Below are 19,502 nucleotides of genomic sequence, written 5' to 3' on the forward strand. Positions count from 1 at the left end.
GTTCAGTCTGATCAGCGCAAGATTCAAAAATGTGCCCTTCAGCTGTCAGAGATTCTGTGCATGACAGCAAGTAAGCTGGGGAAAAAAAAAACAACCAAGACATGTTTTGGTGGAATCCTCTTAAAGCAGCAACCTGCCTCTTTTCAAATACCACTCACTGACTATTCAGACAAAAATGAAATGCCCCCAGCCTCCGAAAAATCCTTCATTTGCCTTCTCTGTAGTGCTTTTTCATGCAACTTGAATATAATTAATATTTAAAATAATGTTTCAGATATTGCTTAGTTCAACAGAAGTCATCAAAATTATTTGCATAAAAACAATAGAGTTTATTAAAGCAAAAGTGTTGCCATTATAGGTACAAAGTTGTGGAGATAACATACAAAATGCTTCCTGGTGTTGTATGTTTCCATATGCTTAATCAAATTGAGTGCTAGTATTTCTATGATGGAATTAAAAAGGAAAGGTGGTGATATTCTTGCCACTGAAAGAATTCTCCAAATTCTGTTGAAGTGCACTAAGACACATTGGTGTTGTACAAATCTCAGAGCATTACTAAAGACACTAGCGGGTTCAGTAACCGTACTATATAAGAAGGTAGTATTCATTTAAGTAGTTTGGGAGCACTCTAGTGGTACTCACAACTTTCTGTGTTTTAGAAGCCATCAGAAACCACTCAGAGCAGCAGAGTGCATTCAACTAGGCCTTTTGCATAGAGTTAATAAATATAATTATTTGGCAGTCAATGGTGCCCAAGCAGTGTCCCCTTATTATTTTTGTTACATAATGAGCACAAGACACAACACTGACCATAAGCCATGTGTTTATATCAGTCACACAATTAAACATGGTTCCATCAGTTTAGCCAGTTTTCCTGTCCTTAACTCATGTAACAACAAGCTAAAAGTTCCCATAAACTTCATTTGTAACTATCATACAATTTCTGTGAAAACATTACAGCTGGATTTGCAGCAAATTTGCCAAATATTGTTTTTGTTGTTTTTTTACATGCATATTGCATACTGAATGCTCATTGTTAGTTAAGACACAAAATAAAAATTGGGGTAATACCTTTGTCAGACCAGAAATAAAAGTTTTCTGCTGTAAGTGGCATACCCCCAGCTCTTCATAACAAAATAACAGTCGCAGGGAGTGTTACTTGGGGTAACCTGAAATTTTTTGTCACGTACAATCTGTCAAAACCCAATTCCTTATTTAAGTCCCGTGTACAAAATGAAAGTGGGGTGGGCACATCATAGCTCACTCCACACTGCTCAAGAACAAAGCTTTGGGTCAGCAAGTGAATGTCCCAGCTCCTTCACAACAATCTGACAGACATGGCGACACGTCATTTGGGGTGACCCGAGACACATTTCAGCACATACAATCAGTCAAAACCCAGCTCCTTATTCAAGTCTTGTGTAAAATAGAGAAGAGAGGTGGAGGCATGCTGCTCAAAAACAAAGCTTCAGGTCAACAAGTGCCATGTCCTAGTTCCTTCAGAAGAGTCTGTCAGTCACAAGGACACATTACTTCAGGTGACTCAAAACTTAGTTTGTCATTTACAGCCAGTCAAAAGCCAGCTCCTTACTGGATTTTTAATCAATAAATAATTAAGTAACTAGGAACTGAATTATCAGATTCAATCTTACTAATTTGATGAAATTGCTAAAAAATTTAATCTTACACTGATGTATTTGTAATAATTTAGGCCTTTGAACAAGGAGCTGGTACCATGGATAAGGAGCCAACTTCAGCTTCTTGAGCAATTTTTCACTGTGCTTTTGGAATTCTAAACTCTCCCTCTAGTGGTTAATTTACTATGATACCTGACAGCTGTTGCTTTCGTTTGAGACAGAAATATGGTGCTATCTGGAAAGAAAAGTTTACAACATGCGGCAGGGAGGTCTAATCTTGGGAGCTGAACTTCCATTAAAGTTTCTCTGTTATCTCAGGATGCGATAAAGAGAAACAAATCCTCACAACTTAATTGCTTTTTAAAGCAAAGAAAATAAACCATAGCTAATCAAAGGCTTTTAACAAGGTACAAAAGATAAAATCTTGCTTTACATCGCAGAGGAGAAAGAGTTTGAAGGTATCATCGTAATCCTAGTTTAACCCACATTATGAAAACCACATGTGGCTGAAGAGGGGCCCAGGATTAGAAGAGTAGGAAAGTGATGCAAACTAGACCGGAGATATATTTTCAGAGCTGGAGGGGGAATACAAGCCGCTGCTCCCAGGACTCTCACCACTCAGTTCACCGACCCTTCTACAAATTATATATATTTATTTCACACACACACACACCCCCAGCTTGGTATTTCAATGGGAAAGTTAAACAATAAACCCTCTTCCATAACCCCTGAGCAAGGAGTGACAGATCACAGTGCAAGTACCCGGCAAGAAAACCCTCAAATCACCTTGCTGGAAGCCCCATGGCCAGAGGTGAGCGGTCCCTGCTGCTTTGCTTTCCCCTCACAAAATCAGTGGCTCGCCGCCCTCTTGCTGCTCTGCACACGTAGGGGTTAACTGCGGACAGGCCGGCTCACAGCCCGCTGGTTAAAGCGGTGTGTGTGTGTATTAGTCCAGCCTTGTCCCACAGACCCCTGCTGAAGGGAGCGGCCAGGCCCCTGCTTTCCTAGCAGCCAGCGGGGCGGCGCATTCCCCCCTGCGCTGCGGTCCGGGGGGGCTTTAAAAAGAAAACTGAAACCCAAACAGCCCCGGCAGCGGCCACAGACCGACCCGGCTCTCCCCGGGGCTCGCCCCCCGCGGGCCACAGGCCGGTCTCAGTGCCGGAGTCGTGGGGGTGCGGGAGCCACTGCGCCCAGCCAGTGATGGACACCAGGTCAGGCCCCGCCCCCCGGCGGAGCCGCTCTGAGGAGCGGGGAGCTTGGCGGAGCCCCCTCCAGGGAGGCCTTGCGCCCGGCTCCAGCCGGCCTGCGGGGGAGGACACGCTGCCCCCGCCCCGCGCGGCTCCAGAACACACCTCACAAGCGGCCGGCTGCCATGGCAACCGAGCCCGGGGTCGGCGCGCGCGAAGGACCCCCCCCCCGGGCCCGGGGTCCTCCCCCTGACGTGGCGCGAGCCCTGGCGCCGTCGTCCTCCTCATTGGGGCCCACGCGGGGGGCAGCGCCGTGGTGGGGGCCCAGGCGGCGGATCTTGCCCGGGGGGGGCGACCCGGCCCCGCCTTGGCCTTGCCGCGGGAGCGGTTCTGTTTGTAAAGCGGCCTGGTGCGGAGTTCCAGCCTGGAAACGCTCGGGGCTGGGATTGTGCATACGGCCCCTTCCCACACCGGGGAGATGTGCCGCCTGCTCCCCGCGGCTCCCCCGCTGGGCCAGGACAGCGCAAGGGAATTCAGACAAAACTGCTGCCAGAGTGTAGAAATAAGGCGACACCCGTGGATCAGTCTTTTTGCATTTAGTTTCGAGCCCAAATTACTCGGATACCGCCGCCTCCCCCTCCAGCTTTCATCCTAGGGTCTCAACGCCCTCTATAAAAGGAAATACAAACCTACAGCATTGCAAGGCAAAGTCTATTTTTGACACAATATCCCAGTTGCAGAGTAACTAACTATATGCCGCCTTCAAGCCCTCCCTCCACCCAGCATGCACCTACTGGAAATTCCATCCAAAATCAAGTATAAAAAATACTGGAAATATTTCCACTGGAATTTTATAAATGCCCATAAAAGTTCCCTCCACCAGAATTAAGAGCAGGAGCCAAGTCATGTAATTTAATATTCTCTGTTGGAGCAGTAGGGAATGTTGCCTATGGACTGCTGAATAAGGGACTAAAACAATGGCCTAATTACAGAAGTTACACCAGGAGTTGTCAACCTTTCAGAAGTGCTGTGCTGAGTCTTCATTTATTCACTCTGATTTAGGGTTCCACGTGCCAGTAATACATTTTAACATTTTTAGAAGGTCTCTTTCTATAAGTCTATAATATATAACTAAACAATTGTTGTAAAGTAAATAAGGTTTTTAAGACGCTTCATTTAAAATTAAATTAAAATGCAGAGCCCCCGGACCGGTGGCCAGGGCCCGGGCAGTATGAGTGCCACTGAAAATCAGCTCACATGCCGCCTTCGGTACTCGTGCCATAGGTTGCCTACCCCTGAGTTATACTACGGAGGCCTAGTTTGGTGGAAGGTGGAAAACTTGCACATGTAAAATGTTCTGCAAAAGGAAACAAGTGATAATTGTCTGTGCTTCAGTAGCTATGGGTAATGGGTATATTTCATACAGGTGGTTTTTTTATAGTATGCCAGCTGAGAAAACTCTCAGCCAGTGATATGCTCTATTTGACTCTTACAAGAGAAGGAAGATTTGGATGAGGTGACCCACTACATTTTATCTTCATTTGAATTGCAGACTTTAGAAGTACCAAATATTGAGGGGAAAAAAATAGGTCTGTCAAAACAAAGCAGGATGGAGAATTGGGAGTAAGAGTTCAAGTTCAAAGATTACTGTTTAATATGAATATTTTTGGAAAACAGTCTACAGTACACTTATAAGAGAAAACATTTATGATAAGAGGAACTTAACATGGTGTGAGGGTTTATGCCCCTGGTTGCAGGGCAGCACAGCCTAGTGGCCAGTCTCCCTCCCACTCCACGGGGCCCCAGCCCACAGCCCTAACAGCAACATAGGACCTTGCCACTGGCTCCTACCAAAACATGCTGAGGCTTACCAGGGCAAGGTACTGTAAGGTCTGTAATCTCCCACCCCCGCAGGGTGACAAAATGGGATGAAGAAAATATCAGGACATGGTGGGAGTAGGAGGAGTCCCACTGGCACAGCAAAAACAAAAAACAAAACAAAACAAACAAACAACCACACAGCAGAGTCCCGCCAGCATAGCAAACAAAAACAAACGGAGTCACGCTGGCAGAGAGAAAAAACAAAACAAAACAAAAAACTAGAGTCCTGACCAAACATCGATCAGGACGCAGGACAAACACCTAAAAATAGTGACAGTCCCGATCTTATCAGGACATCTGGTCACCCTACACCCCCAGGTCACTTCCTACCAGCTTAAGAGTTGGGGTCTCCCACCAGTCCCTAGGTTCTCCATGGGTCTCTGGGTCCATCGCCTCTTCTGGCTCCTCCCATAGTAGGGCTTCGTGCTGGCCAGGAGCTTCCCAGTTAGGTCCTTCACCTGTGGCTGCCAGCCCAGACTGAGCTGAGTTCCCTCCTTTTATACTCTCAGAGAACTTGGAGCATGCCCAGTACGGCCGGGGCAGGACTTCCACTGTCAGAGCTACTGGTCTGATGCTGCTGGGACTAGTGTGGGGCAGGGCTGCTCCATCACACATGGGGAGCTAAGTAAATGATTCCAGCACAATAGCATAAAGAAAGTAGAATTTTTATTTAAAAACCAACAAAATGGTTAAACAATATATATAGAAAACTTATAGAACCTTTTCTTTTGTACTAGTGTTACCTACTGGGACAAAGATTCAGAAATGGCTTCTCCATTCATAGATACTAGTGTAAAATGTACTAGTATAGTACAAAATAAGGATGCAATTTCACAGAATAGATAAACTAAACTTTTTCTCTAACCAGTGAAAGTTAATAGAAAAGTATCAATTATTTTAGAGCTAGATCTGAATGCCTAGAATTTCATCAAGGCCCCACCCTGCTCCCCCTGACAACAGGGAGAGTTCTGTCACCAACTTTGTGGGAGCAGCATGAGGTCTTCAATTTCTATTGGAGCCAGCCATCACAGTGGCAAACAGTGAGCAAAATGTTCATGGAAGAAAGGATCTGTCACTTCCATACTGCAGTTTGCAACATACTGAAAATAAAAATAAAAAAAGAAATGGCAATAATCCACTGTGAACTAGTTGACCCAACTCCTGTATATCTTATTCAGGAGAAACTTCTATTGTTTTCAATGGGAGTTTTAACTAAGCAAATACTGCTGGATCAGTATGGCATGAGAAATAGGTTTGCACAATGTAACCAGATGCTAAATGGTGACTATAAACAAGATTGTTGCCCCGTGACACGCTACAAACAGATTTAACTCTTCAGGGGATGTAACTTTAGAGATGCTAGGCACCTCCAACTTCAGACCAGCTCTGAGTGAAAGTAAAACTGTAATTACTGGTGGGAGAAAGATACACATTGGAGGAGAGGAGGTTCAAAAAAGTGAAATGAAGACAATTATGTTCATTCATAACTATGAAATGCACAGAACCAATTCTGTATCTGAGGCGTCCTGATTTTACTGTACATTCAAACATGCTGAAGAGTGACATGAAAGGTTCTAATACCATCCTGAAGGATCACCTTGAAGTTCAGCTGTCATCAGCAGGTACATATGCAGGTGACACAAGACACATACTAAATAACATGAGAACACTTCTTCTGAAAGTCAGGCTGTTGTGGTAGTTAGAAGGAGCTGTTATGCCTAATGGAATTTTGATAGTATTAAACTCACAATAAAGTACTTTGCATATAAAAAAAGAGACATCACAACTATTGGTCATAACTTCCCCCAATTGTCTGGGATATTAGCCCTGAAATCTTCAGGGAGTTCAAAGGTGTGTTCAGTAACACCACATAGCTAGTCCAGCTGCCTGATAGAAAACAATCTTTAAAGCACAAATACATCAACATCTGGAAAATGAAACTGAGTTAAACAGATCTTTGGCAGAACAAACAGTAACTAGCTTTTTTGCTGTAAGAGTATAAAGGTGCTTCCATTTTACCAAAACATAAAATCTATTTACACATGGGAAAATACAAGGGGGGAAATAGCAAATAAGATGTGTTTCATGAACCGTAAAAGGATGCTCACAAGAACTGAATTTTATATGAGTTTAGCTCAATATGAGAATTCCCTAGATAGTCCCATCAGAGCAAAGAACATACATGGTTTTTGGTTTGAGAACAGGCTCAACAGATTTTTGCTTAAATTTTTTTGACAACCTAGAAGTTTCATTATTCTTTATATCAAACTCTGGTTTTCCCCTTAAACATATACAGTATGTAAAAAAGATACTTAAAAGGTAGCACTTCTGCAAAGTAGGCCATTTTGTTTTTCAGCTAGACCAAGTCTAAAGAATAATTCTCATGCTAGCCCAAATTTTTCAGGAATGGGATGATCCTTGATATAAGGGCTACTTCACATTACATTCCCAAATCGATGTTTGTAGCTCAGAGTGCTCTCCAGTCAATGGGCTTCTTGCCAGACTTCTTCAGCAGTTCATTGGTTTTAGAGAAATGCTGACAACCGAAGAACCCTCTGTGCACAGAGAGAGGCGAGGGATGGACGGTCTGTAGAATATGGTGACGTTTCTATAAGAAGTTGGAGATAACAAAAGAATGAGAAACTTGGCAGGTTTTCAGATCCTAGATGGAAGTTGCTCATCTGTGCTATTATCAAATGCAGAAATGAAACTGCAAGTATCTCTTCATTGTTCGAGTTAAAAACAAGAGCACACAGGTTTGCCATGAAGCCCAGGCTTTCTGCACTCAATAAATGGCTGCAATTCTAACAAACAGCAACAACAGAGAGGTTAAGTTGTTCTGGGAAGTTTCCTGCAGGAGATAAACTACACATCTTAATGTTGAGCCTCTTCACACAACAGTATCTTAATTTCTTCCATACTGATTGTTCTTGTTCCCAGAGGATAAGCACGAAGTGGTGACAGAAGACAGCCTGCCTTGAGACCCTTAACTGTCTACTAGCTTTTTTAATTGAATAGTAGGCAGCAGCAACCAGTTTTTCCACTTATGACCAAAAGCCCCCTCTGGATGGCATCCTACCAAAACATCCCAAGTGAAGTAAGAAGCAATGAGACTTCTAGAAAGATGGAAGAATTAAACCATACCCTGTCAATAGAGCTGCCTTTCTTCTGTGCATAAGCTCCCCACAACATGAAGACAAGTCCATCCAAATTATTGTTTAGCCAGGACACCACTGCATCAGTGAATTGTTCCCAGCCTTTTTCCTTGTGGGAATTAGGTTGGTGTGCTCGAACCGTGAGGACGGCATTGAGCAAAAGTACTCCTAATCACAAACAAGACATGTACATATCAGTGCGGACAGAGAAAACATGAATTAGTTTGCAAAGTAGTAAGCTCTCTTCCAGTCTTTTGCTGGATCTCCAATGGTAAAAAAAATCATTTAATCTTTTGTTCATGGGAAAACTCTCCATGAGAGATACCAGTACAGAGTTTTCAAACAATCCATTTGTAGAAGCAGGGAGAAAATAAGTAATTAAGAAATCCATCTAAAAAATAGACCTATTTAGGGGATAAATTATAGAGGCTAAATATAGTTTCTGCAAATGAATAGGCTTTAATGGAGTTTTCCTTTAAAGTTACAGCATGCCTGCATAAACAGATTTACCACTATGATGCTGAGTCAGTATCATTAACACTAGAATCACAGGACTAGAAGGGACCTCGAGAGGTCATCTAACCCAGTCCTCTGCACTAAGGCAGGACTAAGTATTATCGAGACCATCCCTGACAGGTGTTTGTCTAACCTGCCCGTAAAAAACTCCAATGACAGAGATTCCACAACCTCCCTAGGCAACTACACGGAAGTTAGAGATGAACTCTGAGACCTTCATGAGATTTTCAGTAATGATATCACATAATCATTTATTACAATTAAGCTATATACTCGTTGGGGAGTGGTCATCAGTTTTACACAGCTACCACAAGGGTTTTCCGACCTGCAGCCAAGCATATTTTCTCAGGCATTAAAAGGCAAAATAACAAATAAATAAATAAATAAAATAAAAAGGATGCTATCTGACTCACCATCAAAAAGCTATCCCCCAGGCGAGTAGAATTTTGCAAGAGTTATTACAAAGAATACACCTCAAGAAAAATTGTAAACTCTTCTTTGTTAAAAAGGCCAGCACATTGCACATGTGCTTTGTCGGGAGAACTTGAAGACAATTATGCAGATATAAGGTCAAGGCTGAAGTGCTTAAGCTGTGCATAAGCACAGGCTCACTTTTTACATGGTTCGACTCAGTATTATTTAACCGCTTTATGAACATTAGAAGGCTGGGGTTTTTAAATGGTTCCTTTTAATAAATCTCAGCCAAGTAGTTTGGAAAATACCAATAGCTAGATTAACATTGCTCCTACAACCCACTCACTGGGGGGGGGGGGGGAGATCCCCACCTAGGCCACATCTACACTGAAAAGCTTACAGTGGCACAGCTGTACTGATAGAGCTGTGTTGCTGTAAGAGCTCTCATATAGCTGCATTGTGCCGACAGAAGAGAGCTCTCCCTTCGAAATAATAAACCAGCTCAAAAAGCAACGGTAGCTATGTCAGCAGGAGAGCATCTCCCACTGACATAACGCTATGCACACGAACGCTTATGCCGACAATACTTACGCCACTCTGAGGAGTGTTTTTTTACATCTCTGAGTGACAAAGGCTTTGCCAACATAAGTGCTAGCACAGACAGTCTAAATGAAGAACCCAGGAAGGATGAACGGATTGATTACCTTGCTTGGCCCACCCAGTTAGATCTCCATGACCGGGATGGGTGAAATCTTCTATGTCTGCAGACAGCTCTTTGTAAATATTTTCTAAACTGCAAACAATAATAATGGAAGAGATTTTTAGAATATTTCTGTGAAATTATCAAACAGACAAGTTAATGACTTTGTACAACTGGAACTTTTACCAAGAACTAAAAATCTGATCTCGTATTCTAGACGCGTCATCCAACTCCCATTTAGGAAAATTATAGTAATCTGATTTATCCGATGTATATGACAGGTCCTTTTCTTCACCACTCCCTTTAATTAATACCAAGTCCCTGAAACTGCTACCTTTTATGCAAATGCTTACTGAAGGCAATGGGACCACACATCTCCTTGAAGTTAAACATCTACTTAAGGATTTGCAGGATGGATGTCTGAGTGAATAGGGCCACAGAATGGTGTCTGTATGCAATACAGGAAAACAAGCAAGTTTAATCTAATCCAATCCAATTTAGAAAATAAAGATCTTTGTGAAACCAAGACAAGAATGGCTCTTCTGTGCCATCAGGCTGCAGGTCATTCCTGTATAAGGCCCTGATACTACAATTGGATCTGCAGGGAAACCCAATTTTGTAGGTTTGGACACTAAATACTTGGAATACATCACCACCTTGGAGAAGCAAGAAGTCTATGTTGAATTCACCAATTTATTTTTGTAGTAATTCTTTCCCAGAAGTCTCTGGGTGTGCTGGTGTGTGCCTGTAATCCCAGCTACTTGGGCGGCTGAGACTGTTGGATTGCTCAGTGGTCCTGGGTTGCAGTGCACTATGCCAGTTGAGTGTCCAGTGCCACTGACAGTTTGGTCAGCAGGTGGTTGAAGGACTGGTTAGAACAACACGAATGACATGTTGTGTTCGGCGCTTTCTCTGTGAGGACTGATGGACCACTGATTGAGATGATCTTTCCCAGATCTTTCCCATCTTAAAATTCAATGAGTTATTCTTCTGACACCTTTCTGCTCCCCAACAAGTAGAAATACTCTGTCATGTGTTATAAAATTATTTTTTCAGCAAATCACAAAACAATTACATCAAAGGCAGTCAGAAAGGCAAACTCACAAACAGCTGTACGCCTATATACAACCTACCCAATAAACAGTGGCAGACTTTTAAACAGATAAAGCATAACCATACCTAGGTGGAGGTGGAACAGGTCTCTGGACACTAAAGCAGAGTCCATGAGCTTGACCAGGTCCATGATAAGGATCTTGTCCCAAGATGACAACCTTTACCTGAACACAGACACGAATTAGTGCTGATAACCCAGCAATATGTCTTAACATCTCAAAATATCTAGAATTTTATGTATTGCTACAAAGCAAAAATTTCTAGATCAGAGCCAAGTTGCATCTGAAAGAAGGCAGTGCAGAAATGGGGAGGGCCAGGGAAAAGAAGCCAAGAAGACTGCTGAAGTTTTTAAGAGCATTATGTTGCAGTCATGGACGGAAATAACCAATGCAGAAATCCTTATTTTCGGTATCTGGATGAGAAAACAGGGGCAAAGCATATAAACACTACAGGAGACAAAGCAGGCTACACATCCTAGAGCACTGGGTTTCTAGGCAGAAAACCAGGAGAGTCGAACATATGCATGGCACCCTGGAGCCTGACTGCAAATACAGCATTCATCGTGTTATCAAAAACATCAGAGAGCAGCAGATCCCACTCTCCCCCCCGGCACTACAGGGGTGGCCCCAGGCGCACTTACATCTGTGATGTCGCACATCTGCGTCCAGGTGAAGACTTGCTGCGCGGGTGGGTAGATGGTGTGACGTTTTCGCTCGTCTGCTACAAATGCCATCAGCTAGAGGAAGCAGGGTGGCGCGCGGTCAGTACAGGCGAGGGAGAGGGGCAGCCACCGAGCAGCTACAGAGGAGCTGCTGCGGCAGGACGCTCCTCCCCCGGGCAAAGCCTCCTGCGCTCACTCACCTGGGAGAAGTAGGGCTTAGTGAACTCCCCCGCCAGCTGCCGCCTCCAGCCCTCTCCGAACCCCGCGGGGACGCTCCGCGAAGCGAGTCTCTGCAGAGCCGCCTCCTTGTTCCTGCGGATCCGCTCCTGCTGCTCGGGGCTCAGCGGAGGGGAGCGGGGCGAGGCCTTCCCCGATTCATCTCCCACCAGCTTCAGCTTCTTGGCGAAGCTGGCCTGGAGGTCGCGACAGAAGAGACGGCTGCTAGGGGGGCGCGGCACGCAGCGGCCCGGCCCCGCGCGGAGAAACAAGGTGCAGGCGAGCCCCATGGCGGAGGCGGCCGGGATCGCGCAGCTAGCTCCCAGCCCCCCCAGGGGCACCGCGGGCGAGCCGCTGCGGCCGGAGCGCCCGGGCCCACGTGGCAGTGGAGGCCGCTTGGGGCCCCCGCCCCCCAGCCTGGGCGGGACTGTGGCAGATGCTCTCTACGCCGCGCAAACACGTGACTACTTCGCGGGAAAACAGCGCGTGTTTCCCCCAGGGGAGCGCCCTTCCTATTGGACGTTCAGCCACGGACAGCAGCTGGACACGCTAGCCTCGCCCTCGTTCCTCATTGGCCACTGCCAGGGCCACCGCTCCCCTTATTGGCCCCTCGCTATGAAGATCGGCCGACTGAGCTCTCCGCGGTATCAACCCGCCCAGTCATGCTCCTCCGATTGGACAGTGAGAATGGAAAACCGCTCCCTATTGGCGAGAGACTACGAAGTCCCGCCAAGTTGTCTGGCCCCACCTCTCTCCCAGCTCTGCCCTCCTATTGGACCGTGAGTCAAGGAGCGCTCTCCTATTGGTCAATCCCTCAAATCGGCGCCGGGTTGATCGGCGGGTCTTTTAAATAAGCTCTGCCGGGGGCCAGCATGTCCGCGTCGCCCCAGATCCCGCCCGGCCCCGCGGTACCTCAGCATCCCCGCCCTGCTCCGGGGAGCGCTCCCGCTTCCTCGGCGGCGCCGCGCGGAAGAACGAGTGCAGCGTCTTCTGGCCGATCATGCCGGCGGCGGGTGGGCTGCGCGGGTCCGGCCGGCTGGGGAGGGGCGGCCCCGTCCACACACGGGACCCGGCGGCGGTCCGGGGACAGGCGGCCCCTTCCCCACACGGGAGCCGGCGGAGGTACTGGCCGGCGGCCGCCTGGGTGAAAGACTGACCGAAATTGGCGCCAAGTGAGTGCGCATGCGTAAGAAGGGGGGGGTCCTTGGCGGTAGCACGTGCTTGAGAGGGTCCCTAGGGACAGTCAGCGCGTGCGCAATGGGGCAGGCTCCTCCCCCGCCCCTCAGAGTTCACGCACGTGGGTAAGAGACTGAGGTTTCATTCTCAGTTCCCCTGTGGATCTACCGTTCCTCCACCCCGCTCAGTGACCCACCCACCTCTGGGTCTGTCCTGTCCTGCCCTCCCCCTGTGTCCCACCTTTCCCCCCACACTCCACTGTGTGGCACCCCCGTGCCACCCTGTCTCCCTTCCCACCCCCATGGGTTCACTCCAGTTTCATTCTAAGCCGATTTCCAGCGAGGGGCGGGTGATGTGTGGCATGCAGGCAGATGGGGTGGAAGCAGCACTCCTGGGGGGGCAGTTACAGGGCCTCTGGGAGAGGCGGGCTGCACAGCCAGTAGAGCGCCCAGCCCCATGAGACCCTGATCCTGACAGCCCTTTGGGTGTTGGTGTAATAGAAACGGTTGATAACTAATAAAAGTCTTTCCTTGGATGTGCTGGGCCTGAATAGAGCAGGGGGATGATAGCAGGAAGGAACACGAGCCTCAACTCCAAATGTACTGCCCAAGTAGTGGCACGGCTAGTTCTGCCCTTAGAAAGCTTTGGCACGGCTAGTTCTGCCCTTAGAAAGCTTTGGCTGTGCGTGTGCGGTTTGGCATCCCAAGAAAGCAGAGTGAACATGCACACTTCCCCCCTCTATTCTTGCATTCAGCCTTTGTCCATTCCCAGCCTGCCCTGATCTTGTTTTCAAACTCTTAAATTGGCACTTTAAGGTTGTCCACCACATCTCTGTAGCTTGAGTGCAGAGCAACACAGCCCTTGTTCTGATCCATCAAAACCCACCTATTTGGCAATCAAAATAAAATAACTTGCATAACAGGTTCCTCAGAACTCTTTACAAATGCTAAGTAACTCGTCCTATCAAACCTGTCGGAGGAAGCTGAAAACATCATCAGGGAAGACAGAAAACAAGCAAAGAATTAAATGGAGATAACAAGAGGAAGCAGGTTTATAGTGGAAGTAGCAGTGATGAGGCTCAGCTGAGATGCTCCCTAAAGAATTACAAAACTTTGTGATTCTTTAGCACCTGTGAGGTGCTATTATCCCTAACTTACAAATAGAGAAATAAGCATGGAGAGGTTAAAGTGGCAGAACCAGGTGTGTGACCCCAAAGTCATGCCACTCACTCTAGTGCTTTAATAGCAAAGCCACTCGGGGGGGGGGGGGGGAGGGGGAATAAGAGCACTTGGATGGTAATAAATTGTAGAGCATGTGGGTGCCATGTGCTTGCAACTGGAAAAGGAACTTGAATACTTATTTAGGTGTGATTGCCTGGACAAACTGACTTATGTGCATTACAATTAAAGTTACTTGTTATTTGTTTATATAATTGCACCAAGTTTTAGTAGCCTGAACACATTAGGACTTCATTGTGCTAATCATTATACAGACCGTGTCCCTGCCCCACCAGCCCTGAGTTTACACTCTAAATAGAGGAAAGTGACTTACTCAAGACCACCCAGCAAGTCAGTGGCAGAGCTAAGAATAGCCCCTACATCTTCTGAGTCCCAGCCTATGTCCTTATGCAGTAACCATACTGCCTCTTAAGTTGTGCCCAAGACACTAGGGGCCCAGAACACCATGGCCTTGTCAGTACAACTGTGAATAGCACTTGCACCCCAGTTTCACTCCATGCATGCCCCTCTTACCCTCCTCTACCCTGTCCCCCTTCCCTTTGCATTTTGCCAATTCCCTCCTAAATACATCTACACCAAAAATAAGTATATATATTTTTTAAAATATGGTACTAACATGGCATTTGCCACCATCCCATCATTTACTCTGCTGGTGTGTTCTACCCCTTTTCCCACCCTGGATCTATCTAGTCTGTTTAGATTGTAAGGTGTTTGTCATAGGGACTGTCTACTATTCTGTGTTTGTTCAGCACCTGCCTGTGGGGCCTCATTCTTGATTGGCCCTCAGGCACAACAGTAATAAAAATGATTAAAAAGATAACTGATGTGGGATAAATCCCTCATTTGTTCATTTTGTTGGCAAAGGAGTGAACATACACATGTGACATGGATCCTGGAATGCATGCATGAAATCCAGGCTTAAATTTGCTAGGCCAGAACATTAGGAGCTATTCTGTAATGAGTGTTTACTAAGCTATGCACGTTAGGATAAAAGTGCCCTGAATGCCTGGTTGCTTGCCTTATATGAAGGCCTCAAAGCCATACAAAATAAATAACATTGTTTGCTACAGTCACCCGTTAAACAGAACTTATGATGCCTATAAATGTGGTGGATTCCGTAATCAGGCTGATAGTGATTTCAGGCTGATAGTGGTTTCTAGTATTTATAGATGCTTCTAAGAAGATCCAGTAGATGGTGCCAGGGGACCTTGCTGCAAGCCTTACAGAGCAAAACAATCTGCTTGGGTGGGAGAGCTGAGCAAGGGTGGAACATTTGGCTCTGTCTCAGACAGGAAGTGGTGGGAGGGAAGTAGCTATTGCTGCTGGAAACGAGGCCTGCCGGAGCTGTTCCTGTGGCCTACATGCCTTTAGTGAGCTGACAGCCAGGCCAGCTTCAGTGGAGTCCTAAGTTATCTGTCTGGCCCTAGGAGCATTGCCCAGATTCTGAGGATGACCCTGGAATGACTGAGTGCGTTGGAGCCGGTACTCCATTCCACAGAGGTGCAGCGATCCCCCATCTGTTAGGAGTCATATTAAGGTAGTTTTAAGTCTCTGTTACTTGAGAGCAAGGATTTTACAGGTGTGTTTCAACGAAGCATTTAAAATTTCCCAGGCCACTGTAGTTCCATGCAGCCCAGAATCTAACAAGAGTGAAATCCCATCAGGCCTTTTAGTTGCAGGCTAATGACTTTCTTAGGGGCAGCTAGGAATGGATAAGTTCTTGGTCAAAAGGCCTTCCCCAGGCAAGAACAAACAAGAACCCTTAGAGATGAAGGGAGGAGAGCTGGATTGGATGAGAGATGGGGGAGAGAAGAAAAGGCCCCGATCACAAATGCCAGGTGCAGATGAATCCTTTGTGCATTCTCCATGGAAGCAAATCCGGGCTGAGGGTCTGAACTGCGATTACAAGATCCTGTTCAGCAAAACTGAGGCTGACAAGATTTTCCAGGAGCTGGAAAAGGAAGTGGAATATTTTGAAGGTAAACAGATGAACGGACCTAATGTCTCTCTGTCTCTAATTGCCATGATGCATTCTGCCTTATGACTTCATTGCAGGATTGGATAGGTGGGAGGAAGTTTTTAAGCATAAGGCGCAATCCTACATACAGTCTTCACACTCCGAATCTTACTTCTAAGTGGATTCCCATTGGCTTTAATGGGATTAAAGGTCCCAATGGGTAGATGTGTTTGCATGATCAGGCCCATAGCAGGTAAGTGGCAAACGCAGGCTTTGATCCTTCAGATATGCTTATGTTTAACATTAAGCACATGAATTCAGTGGGCTCACTCACATTCTTGTTTATGCATGATCAAGGCCACAGCATGAAACATGCAAAACACATGAAAGGTGAAAGGATTCAAGTTTTTAGTTGTTATTTTACAATTATCCCCTTCCATTCTATAACAGAGAGTGGCATGGGAGAAGCTCAGAGCACTGTGCTATTTCCATCCCTCAGGAGGAGTCTCATACATGTTGATCTCTAGTGATAGTCAGCTTCCTGTCATTATTTTTGGACAGCAACACTTTTAAAAATTGACAGGTGTTTAAGCGAAGATGTGCAGCACCATTTAGTGATATTGTCATTCTAAGTCACCCTCAGAGCAGCTACACAGCAGGGAATATGTTGTACTCTTTTCTGCAGAGGGAATGATTGATAATTGCACTTGATCTAATGCTAAACTTTAAAAAAAAAAAAAATACTGCTACTTAGCTGTCTAAAAGGAGGGCGAATCGGTCTTGACTTTCCCAAACTCTTATTCTAACAGGTGATCTTACCAAAGTGCAAGTGTTTGGCAAATGGCATAACATCCCAAGGAAGCAGGTGACATATGGTGATCCTGAGTTGACATACACTTACTCAGGTGTTACTTTTGCTCCTAAGCTATGGATTCCAGTTCTCAACCATATCAGAGAGCGCATCACCCTGGCCACTGGACACACTTTTAATTTTGTTCTTATTAACAGGTAACATTTGATTTCTGATGGCAGTAAGCATCTCTGTTCAAACAACAGTTTGATTGTAGGACATTTTAGTAATCAGGTATCATTAAGCAGTTATTTGCCACTTCATTTTAGCCTTGAAAAGGAATTTGTGGATACGCAACTTCCAATGTAGCATTGACTAGCTAATAGAGTACTGGAAAGCATTCCAAAAGCTAAACTCCTTTAGTGCCTCTCATTGTAGTATCTACATGGAAATACTTCTGTTACTGCTGAATGATTAAACACCCAGGACCCAATCCTATGTTCCTTGCACCCCTGTTGAGACAAGGAGTAGGCTCAGTTGAGTGGCATCCCAGTCACTGCAAACCAAGCACAGAATTGGTGTTTGAACTGGGTCATTTCTGAGGGGGTGAGGCAGAGAAGTTAGGGAGGAATCTCTCTCCAAGATATGCGTTTGTCTGGAACACACTATGTGGCACATTTTCAATGTGTTCTGCAGAAGTATAACGCAGTCATGGGAAACTTTCCTCCATTCAAGCCCTGCACAGAATCCAGATTTGTCTGTGAGGCTAGGGCGGTTACATTTCAAGCGAGCCCCTCAGTCTTTCCCATCCAGAGAACCAACTCGCAAGTGTGTGTGTCAGTTTTGTGTGGTAGAAAAGCATCCTTGAGGGTGAGAATGCTAGACTCATTTGTGACTAAATTAAGACTTGAACTCTGGTTTCCAGTAATAGTCTGTGTATGTGTATAAAAAATAAATATGCTGCAGTAAAGCAGTGTGTGGCATATGCTTGTACAGTTGATGGAAGAACTAATTTAATCCTCCCCCTCACAGATATAAAGATGGCTGTGATCACATAGGCGAACATCAAGATGATGAGAGAGAATTGGTTCCACGGAGTCCCATTGCGTCAGTGTCCTTCGGAGCCTGCAGGGACTTTTTCTTCAGGCATGGTGCTTCCCGAGGGAAAAACGCCTCATGCCACATTGAGCCAGTCAGGCTGCAGCTAGCCCATGGCAGTTTACTAATGATGAACTACCCCACCAATGTGTACTGGTATCACAGCTTGCCCACCCGCAAAAGAGTGCTAGCCCCAAGAATCAACCTGACGTTTCGGAAAGTGATGGCTTTACCAAAACAATGAAGTTATTTAACAACCTAACATCTAGCTTTAACAGCCCCTTTTACTTCTGAAAATGAGAACTTTCTTTCCATGTCATAAGTCAATTTCTCTTTCAGACACGGCCTTTTCCTTTGCATATATAGCAGGAGATAGGAACCTAGCTGTGGTGCAAGCTGTGTCACGAGTGTATTTAAATTAGGAAAGCAAACGGGGAATAACATGCAGTTGTTTAGATACAAATACGGTAACCATTTGATCTTGGATGTCAAGATTATTTTCCTACAGCCAAGCACTACTGCAGCCTGATGGTATATTTTTCTACTGCTATTCTCCTTGGTTCAGAAGGGAGGTTTATTGTTAAATCCATGGTAGTCGTATCAGTGAGTATGCCTTGTTTTTTGTTTTGAAGTCTCAAGTATGTACAGCTGTCTACTAAATACTAACGTACCATAGAATGTAATAATTCAGTAAGTCTGAAATGTTCTCTACAAATGAGTCATATATATTTTTTAAATAAAACAAGAGTCTTCTACAACAAGGGAATGCTGATTGTTTAAATGACAAACTTCTCCTTCATCATTTACAATGTGATTGTAAGTGGTGTAGGTTTGGAAACAGGACTGCACAGTTCTGGAGCTTCTGAAGGTATATACCAACAAAGCAGTAAGAACTGATACTTATCTTACAGTATAAGTCTTTCGCAACCTACGCGCATTTATCATGCACGATTTCAGCTTTACGCTGGTCCTGGGATACCAGCTGTGGCTGGGAATCCCAGGGCCTTTAAATCACCCAGGGGGTTCCCAGCTGCAGAGGTGGCTGGTAGCCCCTGGGGCAAACTAAAGGGCCTGAGACTCCAGCCACCGTGGAGCTCCGGGCCCTTTAAGTGCCATCCCCGGCCCGGCTGCCAAGGCTATGGGTGGGATTTAAAGGGCTCCTCTGGGCTCCCCACTGTGGTGGGAAGCCTGGTGGAGCCCTTTAAATCCTGCCCGCAGCTCCAGCGAGTGGGCTGGGGCCGGCATTTAAAGGGCTCCTCTGGGCTCCCCACCGCGGTGGGAATCCCGGTGGAGCCCTTTAAATGCCGCCCTGGCCTGGCTGCCGGCGGGATCTAAAGGGCTTGGGGATGTAATTTTGAGTATACGCGGTTTTCACTTTATGCACTAACCGCGGAACGGAACCCCCGCGTAAGATAAGACTTGCCTGTAACTATGGTTCTTGGAGATGTATTGTCCAGATGGATTCTACTTTTGTTGCGTATGTGTCCGATATTGAATTCTTTTGGCCAGCAGTGTCCACTGGGATTGCGCCTCACCCACCCACCACTTGAGGGCATAAGGGGCGAAGCAGGCCTTCCTCAGTTCCTTCACCATACAGAATCCAGGCAGTATAGGGCTAATCATCATGAAGCCCTGCATGCCAGTGGCAGTAGTCATTGAATATGCTGCCATTTTAGATGGGTCTAGAGCTGCCTGATGAGATGTTTGGCCTATTAACTACCCCAGACAGTAGGGGACTATGCTGTGGAAGCTTCTCTATGAAT

At 45.9% G+C, this 19,502-nt stretch overlaps 3 protein-coding genes across 7 annotated transcripts in view; 1 reads left to right on the forward strand and 2 right to left on the reverse strand.

Moving 5' to 3' along the window:
• The window catches only part of ACACB (acetyl-CoA carboxylase beta), an 81,080-nt gene extending 78,284 nt beyond the window's left edge, over positions 1-2,796 (reverse strand). For all 3 annotated transcript variants that reach the window (XM_030582807.1, XM_030582806.1, XM_030582804.1), the window contains exon 1: positions 2,424-2,796. The gene's annotated coding sequence lies outside the window, so the exon portion shown is untranslated. The remainder of the gene's footprint in view (positions 1-2,423) is intronic.
• Positions 2,797-5,353: 2,557 nt separating this feature from the next.
• UNG (uracil DNA glycosylase) lies at positions 5,354-12,482 on the reverse strand. Of its 3 annotated transcripts, XM_030583225.1 has the most exons (7): positions 12,393-12,482; positions 11,465-11,677; positions 11,244-11,339; positions 10,670-10,767; positions 9,495-9,583; positions 7,850-8,028; positions 5,354-7,313 (listed from the first exon to the last, which is right to left on the reverse strand). In XM_030583225.1, exons 1-7 carry the CDS (start codon positions 12,480-12,482, stop codon positions 7,173-7,175), a joined length of 906 nt encoding a protein of 301 aa, XP_030439085.1. In that variant the 3' UTR covers positions 5,354-7,172. The 3 variants fall into 3 exon arrangements, with proteins under 3 accessions (XP_030439085.1, XP_030439084.1, XP_030439086.1); XM_030583224.1 differs by lacking the exon at positions 12,393-12,482 and having other exon boundaries at positions 11,465-11,797; XM_030583226.1 differs by lacking the exons at positions 11,244-11,339; positions 12,393-12,482 and having other exon boundaries at positions 11,465-11,797.
• A 2,164-nt stretch (positions 12,483-14,646) lies between these two features.
• Positions 14,647-18,879, forward strand: ALKBH2 (alkB homolog 2, alpha-ketoglutarate dependent dioxygenase). The gene is made up of 3 exons (XM_030583471.1): positions 14,647-15,873; positions 16,661-16,859; positions 17,674-18,879. The coding sequence occupies exons 1-3, from the start codon at positions 15,603-15,605 to the stop codon at positions 17,981-17,983; spliced, it is 780 nt and encodes a 259-aa protein (XP_030439331.1). The 5' UTR covers positions 14,647-15,602; the 3' UTR covers positions 17,984-18,879.
• The last annotated feature ends 623 nt before the right edge of the window (positions 18,880-19,502 follow it).

This window comes from Gopherus evgoodei, chromosome 13 (genome assembly GCF_007399415.2).
Source record: "Gopherus evgoodei ecotype Sinaloan lineage chromosome 13, rGopEvg1_v1.p, whole genome shotgun sequence".
In the NCBI taxonomy this organism is placed as follows: domain Eukaryota; kingdom Metazoa; phylum Chordata; order Testudines; family Testudinidae; genus Gopherus; species Gopherus evgoodei.